Source organism: Carassius auratus, unplaced genomic scaffold, assembly GCF_003368295.1.
Source record: "Carassius auratus strain Wakin unplaced genomic scaffold, ASM336829v1 scaf_tig00215261, whole genome shotgun sequence".
Classification (NCBI taxonomy): domain Eukaryota; kingdom Metazoa; phylum Chordata; class Actinopteri; order Cypriniformes; family Cyprinidae; genus Carassius; species Carassius auratus.
This window is the reverse complement of record NW_020528011.1, coordinates 238,124-250,207: the sequence shown is the minus strand read 5'-3', so window position 1 is coordinate 250,207 and position 12,084 is coordinate 238,124. Positions and strand designations below refer to the sequence as shown.

The following is a 12,084-nucleotide window of genomic DNA, read 5'->3' as shown; positions in this document are numbered from 1 at the left end:
ATTAAAATAAAACAGTTTAAAAGAATATATACTTCGCCATCGGAACACAAAGAGTTAGTGTTAAAATATAGAATATTTTTTTTTAAATGTATGCTTTATTAATTCAATGTCACAAGAACAAGAGGTATTACATATTCACATTATCAAATTAACATTAGTAAATTATGAGAGAAAAAATGAAAAACGAAAGGAAGAAAATTACATTTCTATGCTTTGAGGGCATTCAATGTTTTCATTGCTTTTTCGTTGTTTGCAAAAGATTTAAGATGTTAGAAATCTGGACTACACTGAGCCCACTGCTTCTCATGTATATGTTTTTTTCCTAAAAAAAATAAATAAACAAATGTATAATATGTTCTTCTTCACAATTCAGATTTTCAGTTTTCTGTATAAAAAGCACATCAAATATACACATTTCTATCATGCACTCCATTTTTTTCTGTTAATATAAAATTCCAAATCCTTCCAATAAAATCTTGAGTAAAAAGGCAATGAAAAAAAAGATGTAAAATAGTGTCTTTTACCACAAAATTCACAGTTAGGCTTTTCGAACTATCAAGCATAAATCTGCTTCTGTGCTGCAGGGACACATATTACCAAATAAAGAAGACCTTATACCAGAACAATCCATCACTATAGGAGGGTAACGTCTCTACGTCAGCGTGTCTGATTAATATTCCAAAGCGCGCCGTTCAATTGGAAGGCTGCATCATGATCTAATTAATATTCATGAGCCGAGCCCTCGCCGTACTAGAGTTGGTAATTTGGGTGCATGAAGGCGTAATGCGGAGAGGCGATCCCGGCTCGAGCTTCTGTCTGCGGTTTCATCAATAAAAGAGAATCCTAATGAACATATCACACATTACAGAAGGGAGTTTAATCAGCTGCTCGTGCGCGCTTCGGACATGGACATCTGGAAGCGCATCGAGGTCCTGATGAGGGAGGATCTGATGCCCACTGATCTATTTGGGTCATCAGAAGGAAGGAGCTGCTGAAAATGCGGTGATTTGGGTGGAAAAACGGCGTGCTTTGCCCCTACGAAGCAAAGCTGATCTCTTCTACAGGTAAATGATGCGATGCTTCTCCATCCTCAGATGCAGATCGCTGAGATCTCGAGGACAGGTATGAGAAAGAAACACGATAACACATTTAATCACTCGATCAGAACATCTGCAAGGTCACATCTGCTCCGAGTGCGCTCGAAATGAAGCATGCATGTTATTTCCTTATCAATAAACCGTGTGCAATGCATTTACAGACACAGAATGATGGCAGGTTTACTGCATTTTTACATTGAGCTGAGTGACAGCATCAGGGTCCCTAATGGACAGATCTCACCCAGGACAGGCCTTCAGATCCATCTTTGCGTTATTCGCTTGGGATATTTTGCTTTTGTAAGAAAATGCATGAGTGTTCGATAGGATTGTGCATGCTTGAATATCTTTGGGCAGTAATTGGTTGTTTTTCCAGCTCCAGGGATGTGAGATGAGCTCTTCATGCTTCATGTTAGTGTTGTTTCAGATAACCTGTGATCTGATGGATGGCTGTTTTCAGATCAAAGCATCGGTTTCTGAAAATGTGTTCATGAATGTGCCTAAATACTCACACTCTGTTAGTCAGCTAACAGACACATTTCACTACTGCTTTTTAAAGGTTATTAAATAAGATACTGTTTATGCAATGTTCTGGTGACATTGTTAATATTTGATATAAAAAAGAAATCCATGCATTTCCATCATCATTACTCGAGTATAGAGTGTCACATGATCTACTCAAATCATTCTAATATGCTGATTTATTATTACAATTATCAATGTTGTGCTGCCAAATATATATATATATATATATTGGAAACTGCAATATTTGTTTCAGGATTTTTGATGAATAAAAAATTAAAAAGAACAGCATTTATTCAAAATATAAATCTTTGCTATCACTTCATAATTTAACACATCTTAACAAAAAAAAAAAGAAAGAATAAAAATGTACTGCCCCAAACTTTTGAACAGTCGTGTATATTGATAGAAAAGATTTTTATTTTAAATGAATGCTCTTCTTTTTAACTTTTTATTTGATTTATTTGAACCTTTTATTTTAAATGTACTCTCTGAGCAGATTCACTGATTTCTAGCATTAATATTGACTACACTGCTTTCTTCCCTGATCTGATGTTCAAATGCGTTCCTTTTGAAGGGACAGTTCACCCAAAAAACGAAAGCGGTCATCATTTACTCTCCCTCATGTAGTTCTAAAGCTCTCTGAGTTTCTCTCTTCTGTTGAACACGAGACGAGGATAGATCTGAACAATGTTGGTAAACCAAACAGTTTTGAGTCCAGGGTTTCTGAAAAAGTCTTAGTTCACTCGCAGATTAAAGCCTGAAAAGATCTTAAATCAGAGCAGGAACTCTTAAATTCATAAAGTCATGGCAATAAATGTTGCATGCGCTGGAAAACAATGAATCTCTTCCTCAGTATTTCCATCTTGTTTTCCAGTGCAAACGCCTAAACATCCTCAAATCAAGATGCCCAAGACCATAAACTATAAAAGGGTCCCACTCTACAGTTTATTATTCACCCAAAAACACATCATATTCCAAAGTCACAGTCAAAAGTGTGTCTTAAAGCACACTCTCAGTCATCCATTAATGAAGCGTCTGACTCTCAGTATCTGTGTGTGTGTGTGTGTGTGTCTGTAAATCATTGATGTCTCTCTATCAGTCCAGACGGTCTACTGGCAGCTAATGCACAGAAATAAGAGAATGCACTCAGCTTCATGTCTTTAGCAGTGAGGAAGTGCAGAAACATGTGTTAGTCTGAGAACAGTGCAGTGTCGGATCTGATCTCACGGATCACATGAGTTTATGAAGTCACACGCAGATTGTGGAAGGCATGAATCCAAATAATCAAGCACAAATGGAAAATCATGTTCCTGCAGTGCACTGTTGTAGGAATAACTGTTTATGAATCTGAAGACAAACACTACAGTGAAGAAGAACACTCACAGATAACAGATTCAGGTTGTAAAAATATTGTGGGTACAGTGCTTTTTAAATGTTTCTAAAACATTAAAATGTCAATTTTCTTTTTGTAATTCTGTTACAGTTGAGGTCAAAAGTTTACTTCAGAATCTGCAGTGTTAATTAATTTACCAAGATAAGAGCGATCATACAAAAGAAAATAATAAGATCTCGTTCAAAAGTTTTCACCCCCCTGATTCTTAACACTGCGATGTCTCCTGAATGAACCTGAACCTGAATGTGTTTGTGTTTAGTGATAGTTGTTCATGAGTCTCCTGTTTGTCCTGAACAGAGAAACTGTCTGCTGTTCTTCACAAAAACCCTTCAGCTCCCACAAATTCTTTGGTTTTCCAGAATTTTTTTGTATTTGAACCCTTTCCAGCAATGACTGCATGATTCTGAGATGCATCTTTTCACTCTGGGGATAACTGAGGGACTCAAACACAACCATTACAGAAGGTTCAAACCCTCTCTGATGCTCCAGATGGAGGAACCAAGCATTAAGAGCCGGGGGCGTGAAAACATATGAACAGAATGGACATTTGTACATTTTTCTTATTTTGCCTATAAATATCATATTTTTTCATTTAGTACTATATTTTTGTTCATTAAATATTTCATTCAAAAAGTAACGTTCCCATAATGTTTGCAAAATGATACAATGTAATGTTCCCTTACTGTACGTATATAAAAACATTTCTGAACCAGTTAAAAAGCTGGACGTTTTTGATATTCCGAACTAAACTCTTAAAAATAAAGGTGCTTCAAAAGGTTCTTCAAGAGATGCCATAGAAGAACCATTTTTGGTTTCACAAAGAACTTTTCAGTCGAGGACCATCTTTTTCTTACCTTTTGATAATCTGAAGAACCTTCAAAGAACCTTTTTTTTTGTCAGCAGGAAATTTGTGTCCAGCCAATCATATAAGAGCAAACGGGTTTGGAGCGACATGAGAATGTCTGATGGGTTGAAAGGCAGAGGGTTCGAGTCGTGCTAGCGTCATTAGCTTTGGTTTGAAGGTGTTCGGTGTAGCAGCTGTAGATGTGTGGAAACAGTGCCAAACTCATGCTGCTTCATTTGTGCTTCAGTGAGTGTTGGCTGCGAAAAATAGGATGCAGAATAACAGAAATATGGCTCGCTCTGAGCACCCAGTAGCACATTCACAGCGGTGTTTCTGAGGGGAAGCGCGCTCAAAATACAGACGCTTTGCCAACTAAAGCAGCCAGCTGGATGGCGAACAACACCAGACACAGACTCAATGAAGAAGGTGATTAGAGATGCAGAGAGGGTGACATCACCCGCCTGTTAAACACCAACAACACGGTCATTTGTCCTTGACCCGTGAGCTTCAGTGTGTTATGATTATAGGAATACGTTCAATGCATCATATTACACTCAGCTAACAGGGAATGTTCTCAGAACGTTCTGACAATGCTGCAGTAACGTTAATGGAACGTTCTTTCCAAGGAATTTGTTCTTTAATGTTTGCAAAAACGTTTACACAAAAACATTTACACATTTCTTTCTAAAGCATTTTAGTTTGGATGCTTGCCGAAAGTTACAATTATTATTATGCCCTTATTATGCACATTTTTAATGTTCATAGAACTTCCAGAAATAACATTTTGAAATGTTAAAAGAACATATTTTGCTAGCTGGGATGTTATCATGCTCTCAAATGTTAGCACATTAACATTATTTCCACATCGGTTGTGGAATGTTTTATTTCTTAAACTTTAGTTTGAAGTTCATCTAATGTTTTTTGTTGTTACTCATTTTTTAAACGTTACTAATTGTTTCAGACAATCCCATAATGTTGCACATTGGAGCATTCAGAAACCATTCAGAAATAACCTTTTACAATGTTAGTGATACATTTTAAGAACATTCTTTGTTAGCTGGGTTGTTATCTGTTTTTTTTTTTTTAGCACGTTAGCACAAAATTGTTATTTATACATCATTTCTGAAACAAAGTTTCCTGAAGCGTTTAAGTTGGACGTTCATCTAACGTTTAAATGTTACTTGTTTCAGAATGTTCAGAGAACAATCAAAAGTAACATTCCCACAATGTTTGTGAAATGATACAATGTTCCCTCAACATTTGCATTAAATAATTACAAAACATTAAAAACAAAACATTCAGAGTACACATTTATAACTTACTGGGAACGGTAGGAAAACGCTTTCAGAACATATTTTAGCAGGGATGAGGCATTGTGTCATCTTTGTGAACACTGTCACGTGCGTTTGCTCAGTAAGTCATTATGTAAAGCTGTGGCCTTTCTGTGTGACAGAGATGAATCGGCGCACATCTTCCTGTTGTTTATTTCATGCATTTTATAATTTAGCATGCTCCCTTTTTCATTGCTCTCCCAGACTGTCAGATGTCAGGTGTCACCCTCATCCTTCACTTTTCTTGCCTCTTTTTACACGCGGCTCCTCTATTGTGTTCATGACAGTGTAATGATGGCGACTCTCTCGTGATCACAGGCCTGATGCACGGCAGGTTATTATCACACGCATTCTCAGCGCACAGCTTTGAAACGCTGATCACTCGTGACAGCGCTCGACGTTCAGAAGAGACCTGCTTTTCCAAGGTTACAAATGACAGAAGCGACAAGAATCTGTGGATATTTTAGTGCATGTTAGAAACACCATGTTGTAAAGCGACAGAAACCACGAGCCAACGCTCAGATTCCTCTGTAAATGCACACATCCTCAATTAAACATTCATGATCTTTGCAAAGAAGCATTCTAATGAAAACCGTAGCTGGTGTGAAATGTTATATCTCGTCAAGGACCTAAGAGTCATTCAGAGAATATGTTTCTCATCGCACACAAGTAATCAGAAACACGAGCGAATCGATGCGAGGGAACGACGATGTGGCATCTGTGTTGGTGCTCTTTGTCTCTGCTCGGTCTTTGGAGACATCAGACTAATTCTGATGAGTATCTGGACGGCCAGAGGAGTCTTTCATCTCACCAAACACAAAGATGAAAGGATCAACATTATCATATCAAAAACAGCGATTCAGTGGAGCGTGAGCTTTAAGACATGTCTCCAGGAAGCTTCTCAAGCCGTCAGATTCTCTGATGTGATGCTCGTGAAATGGTTGTATGCACAGGATTATTTGGTTTGTTTGGACATGTTTTAAAGATAGCAGAAAAAATATAATTTGTATCTTTTGGCTTTTAGCTCATGTGTGTTCTGACGTCATCTGAGAAGCGTCTCTGTGTTTGCTCTCTCCGCAGGTTGTTTAACCAATCCCCACAACCCAGATGGAGACGCTACTGGTTTATTTGATGGTTGTTGTAATGGCGTTAAAGGCCCAGAAGATCCAAGTGTGTCCCAAGCGCTGCATCTGCCAGGTTTTGTCCCCCAATCTGGCAACCTTGTGTGATAAAAAGGGTCTGCTGTTCGTCCCTCCAAACATCGACAGACGCACCGTCGAGCTCCGACTCGGGGACAACTTCATCACGAGCATCAAGCGGAAGGATTTCGGGAACATGACCAAACTGGTGGACCTGACGCTCTCTAGGAACACGATAGGATCGGTCACGCCGCACGCCTTCAACGATCTGGAGAACCTCCGCGCCCTTCATCTGGACAGCAACCGCTTGACCCACATAACCAACGATACGTTTAGCGGCATGTCCAAGCTGCACCATCTCATTCTGAACAACAACCAGCTCACGCACATCCACATAGGAGCGTTCAACGACCTTCTGGCGCTGGAAGAGCTGGATCTATCCTACAACAACCTGGAGAGCGTGCCGTGGATCGCCATCCAGCTCATGAGCAACCTGCACACCTTAAACCTGGACCACAACATGATCAACTACATCCCCGAAGGAACCTTCTCCGGGCTTCAGAAGCTCAAGCGTCTGGATGTGACGTCTAATAAGCTCCACAAGCTCCCGCCGGATCCGGTTTTCCAGCGCGCCGGAGTTTTAGCCACGTCTGGTGTCTTGGGTCCGACGTCGTTCGCGTTGAGTTTCGGAGGAAACCCGCTGCACTGTAACTGTGAGCTGCTGTGGCTTCGACGTCTGCGGCGCGAGGATGATCTGGAGACCTGTGCGGCTCCGCACCATCTCGCCGGACGCTATTTCTGGACCGTATCCGAGGAGGAGTTCCTGTGCGAGCCGCCGCTCATCACCAGACACTCGCAGGAGACGCACGCTCTCGAGGGCCAGCAGGTGTCCTTGCGCTGTAAAGCCCGAGGAGACCCGGATCCCGTCATGCACTGGATCGCTCCGGACGGGAAGCTGGTGTTCAACTCCAGTCGCACCGTCCTCCATTCGGACGGGACCCTGGACATCCTGATCAGCACGGTCAAGGACTCCGGATCTTTCACCTGCGTCGCGTCCAACCCGTCCGGAGAGGCGCAGCAGACGGTGGATCTGCTCATCACCAAACTTCCACATTTCACCAACGACACCAGTATGGTCCAGGAGCCGGATCCGGGGTCATCTGACATCGCCACTTCTGCCAAGACGGGCGGAGACGGAGGCTCCTCGATGAGCAACAAGGGTGGAGCGGAGAAGAGGGTCCTGATCTCGGAGATCACTGCATCCACGGCTCTGGTGAAGTTCAACATTCAGAGGAATATTCCAGGGATCCGGATGTTCCAGGTGCAATACAACGGCACTTACGACGACTCGTTAGTGTACAGGTGAGCCTGCTTGGTTTTACATTTCGGAACATTCAAATGTAACATTCCCATAATGCTTGCAAAATGATACAGTGGAGTATTCCCTCAATGTTCCATTGATGAAAAAAACAAACATATCTTTTCTAAACAATCAATGTTTAATTTAACACTTCTAAAAGATAAAAAAAGAAACCTGAGCATTCAGAGAACCTTCAAATAACGTTTAAAAAAATTTAAGCAAAACATCCTGGCAGTGTTCTTTCAATGTTGTTAACAAACGTTCTTGAAGTAACGTTAATGGAATGCTCGTTTAAAGTCTGTTTTTCAAAAACATCATTCACAGAACACTTTTTCCTGAAACAGTTTCGTTGGACGTTCGTCTGACATTTTTTTAAATGTCGCTATTTGTTTCAGAATATTCAAAAGTAACATGATTTGTAAAATGATACAATAGAATTATCCCTTAATGTTGACATAACCAAGAAAAAAAAAAACCATCAGATTCAGAATGTTTTATGGGAACATCAGCTGGGTTCAAGTTTTGTTCTCATCTGATAGCGTCAGTGCAGTCAGATCGATAATGTTACTCAATTTTAATTGTCCTACAAGACAAAAACAAGACCAGAGTGTGTTGTTTTACACACGTTGGAGTGGTGAACGGCAGGTTTGTGATGTGTATCGCCGGGATCTAAACGGTCTGGAGGGGTTCGGTGGCTCATGAAGGCAGATCTGGCTCAGAGTTTGGTGTGCAATCACAGTATGGAATGGCTCTTATGAATCGGCTCTTTTTAGTGAATCAAACCCGTACAGAGCTACCAGTGCAATCTGATTCCCAAACAAATGAGTCTAATGAACCGGCTCTTTTTACTGTTTTATAACGATAGAGCATGTCAACTGTAGTCTGATTCCTTGATGAATGACTCTTATGAGCCAGTTATTTTTGGCGAATCAAAAAAACTTAGTGTTATCCTGTGAGACTTAATTATTGATCGAATTGGACACAAATACATTCATCAAAATGAAGTGAGATTATAAATAGTTAATCATCCCTTTAAAGAGAAAACAAGCTGACAGATGTTTGTTCTTATTTTAAGCTTAAATTAACTTCATATTGACAAATGTCTCAGAAAACAAGACTTCATATCGCAAGACATTTTGCTTCCCAAGTAAATACAGTATTTCTTCATTTAAGAGTGTTTGGTTCACACGGATTGTTTCCAGCAGTGTTTCTGATTGCATGTTTGCTGATGGCTGTTTCTTACAGAATGATTCCTCCGACCAGTAAAAGCATCACGGTCAACAACCTGGCAGCAGGAATGACGTACGATCTTTGCGTTCTGGCCATTTACGACGACGCTATGACGGCGCTGACGGCTACTCGTGTGGTGGGCTGCGTTCACTTCTCCACCGAGCCGCAGTATCTGAGCTGTCACTTCATGCAGTCACAGTTCCTGGGCGGCACCATCGTGGTCATCATCGGCGGCGTGATTGTGGCGTCCGTCCTGGCCTTCATCATCTTCCTCATCGTGCGATACCGGGTGTGCCAGCAGGAGGGCGTGGAGAAGGGTGTAGAGCTGGGCGACGTGCGCTCGCAGTCCGAGCATCAGGTCTGTGTAATCAACATTTCTAACAAATGCATAGCTTTTAGCACGGGACTGAAACTTTGCAAATGCTTTCCCTGTAAAAAATGACTCTAGTATCAATTTTTAAACATGCATTTATTGTACACATAAAATGATTTAGGATATTAAGTCTTGTTTTATAAAAAAAAAAAAAAAAAATACTTGCTTGGATATAACCATGTATGGAGTATCTTTAGTGTCAAAATTATATTTTTGTAAAATTATCTATGAAGTTATATTGGTGTCAAAAGCTTAACTTAGCCTTCTCCACATCTCACACACTCTTCAGACTGCAAATAAATGAATGTGGATATCTAAAGATGAACCATTATATCAAGTGATTTACTCATCAAGTTACATTAAGTTGTTGATCAGATACAATATGCTTTTACTTGAAGAATATTATAATTGTTTTATAAAATAATGATTATTTGGTTGCAAATGGACCCGGAATGTAAAAACAGTCTACATTAATTTAATTTAATGAATACATTGAAGGGAACACGAATCCAGTATTTCTGTTTCTCCAGTATTTTTCGTCCAGTGTTTCTGTTATTTTCCAGAGCAAATGTCTACAAGATTCTTAAATCAAGAAACATTTATTGGAGATGCAAAATGAAATTAAGAAGACTTTTCAATTCATCAAAGTAAACTGAGTTCAGGATCACAACAAGAACAAATATCTGTTAATGAGCTCAGAAAATCAACAGTATAGTACCGTACAGATATAAATAAAAAATAATAATAAAGGGGAAACTGAAAAAGTATTAAATGTGAGAGATAAAAAAATTCTTATACATATGATGTTTAAAAGGTCAATCAAATGAGAAGATAACAATGATTCTTTCTTGAAGGTATACAGAAAAATAACACGAAAAATAACTATTATATTTTTTGTATTACAAAAATAAAAAACCGTGTGACTAATATGGAACAACAATATTCCCAGGTGATTTAATATAGGTTTCCAAATTTTCTGTATAAAGGTCCTTTCTAATAACGAGAGTTTAAAGGGTTATTTCACCCAAAAATTAAAATGATGTCATTAATTACTCGCCCTCATGTTGTTCCAAAACCATAAGACTTTCTTTCATCTTCGGAACACAGATTAAGATATTTGTGCTGGAATCTGAGAGCTCTCTGACCCTCCATAGACACCAACACATCTGAAATGTTCCCAAGTCAACTTATTAAGAAGATTATTATTCAGCTTTCTCAAAGAAATTGAGCCTTATGACTGGTTTTGTGGTCCATGGTCACAAATATATCTTAATTTGTGTTCCGAAGATGAACGACAGTCTTTCAGGTTTGGAACCACATGAGAGTGAGTAATAAATTGTGTAATATTCATTTCTAGGTGAACTAATCCCAAAATGTTTGTTTTAAAATTATTTAATATTTTTTAATCCATTAATTCATCAGGTCTGCGGAATTATCAAGTCCATGTCCAAGCAGGTTCTGGGTCCAGACGCGTGTCGGAAGCTGTCTCCGCAGAACGAATCCGTCGCATCCGTCGCATCCAAACCGGTTCTCCCGGACTGCACCGTCACCACATCCGCAGCCAGCCACAGTTGGCATCCGGCGTCTCCCCGTCCGATCCGTCCGGCACGCACGGACACACAAGTCAACATAGAACTGAACACCAACAGGAACAACTCGGCCAAGGTGCGTCCCGCTGTACGTGCCTATTCCACAATAGTGACTCCATCGTCTCGCAGAGCGCAGCTCCAGAGTCTCCACAACTATCAGACGATCCCCGCGGCCTGCGTACGGGTCAGTCGACGTCACTCGCTCAACGTGAACTCATGCAAACATCCGGCGAACGTGAGCTACGCACAACCGCTTCACTCCAAACGCAGCTTATCCATGAGCGGAGGAGATATTCCCCGGATGGACTCGGGCGAGATTCCCAATGGGAGAGCCTCGATGTCCCAGTCCCAGTGTGCACTGGAGAGCACATTATAATGGAGGATTTTGCACTTCACTTCTGTGGTTTTAATACTATTTCAGGCCCCTGTACATGTGTTATAGTCTCGGACTGTCAAGTGTCAAGATGTACGGAGAGGACAACGTTTTTTAAGCACAAATTAAATACTGTTTCCTGCATATAATAGTAAAACAATATTACGACTTGTATATTTCTTTGTTTTATGGAATAATACACAGACACTGCATACAAACATGTTGTGTAAAATAAAATGTGAAAATGATACACGTGTTCTTGTTCAATATGACTCACAATGTGTCATGACGGAAAAGGCAGCGAAATGTCTGCAGCAAATATTGAAGAATTGTGGAAATGGAATATACTTTGGTGCGTACGCTTTAAAAACTATACAGGTTTTATAAAGGTATAGTTAAGATTTTAACACCTTTTTACAACCAAAGAAATGAAGATTTAAGGGATAAATTAAAGGGAACACAAATTGTCCAGTCAATTTTCAGAGCAAATGTCTACAAGATTCTTAAATCAAGAGACATTTACTGGAGATGCAAAATGAACATAAGACTTGTTTTCAATTCAACAAAGTAAACTGAGTTCATGATCAAAACAATGTTGTTTAGATATTTGTACTGAAAAACAAGACGGAAATACTGAGGAAGATGTTTTTGTTTTTTTTTGTAGTTCATGCAACATTTAATGCCACAACATTATGAATTTAAGGCTTTCTGCTTTGATTCAATAGCTTTTATATGCTTTAATTTGTGGAAGAGCGAATTAAGAGAGAATCCAACAAAAGGAAAATTCAGAAACAGGATTGTGTACTAATTTCTCACAAAACGCTTTTATTCAG

At 39.7% G+C, this 12,084-nt stretch overlaps 1 protein-coding gene across 1 annotated transcript; it reads left to right on the top strand.

Moving 5' to 3' along the window:
* Positions 1-673: 673 nt before the first annotated feature.
* LOC113094120 (leucine-rich repeat and fibronectin type-III domain-containing protein 5-like) lies at positions 674-11,499 on the top strand. Its single transcript, XM_026259791.1, has 4 exons — positions 674-1,064; positions 6,268-7,688; positions 8,932-9,274; positions 10,712-11,499. Exons 2-4 carry the CDS (start codon positions 6,295-6,297, stop codon positions 11,252-11,254), a joined length of 2,280 nt encoding a protein of 759 aa, XP_026115576.1. The 5' UTR covers positions 674-1,064; positions 6,268-6,294; the 3' UTR covers positions 11,255-11,499.
* The last annotated feature ends 585 nt before the right edge of the window (positions 11,500-12,084 follow it).

Excerpts from the sequence above, each read along its gene's own strand:
- LOC113094120 (XM_026259791.1), top strand. The coding sequence starts at position 6,295 with ATGGAGACGCTACTGGTTTATTTGATGGTTGTTGTAATGGCGTTAAAG. Across the intron at positions 7,689-8,931 it reads GACGACTCGTTAGTGTACAG|AATGATTCCTCCGACCAGTA; the intron begins GTGAGCCTGCTT and ends TGTTTCTTACAG. Across the intron at positions 9,275-10,711 it reads GCTCGCAGTCCGAGCATCAG|GTCTGCGGAATTATCAAGTC; the intron begins GTCTGTGTAATC and ends TTAATTCATCAG.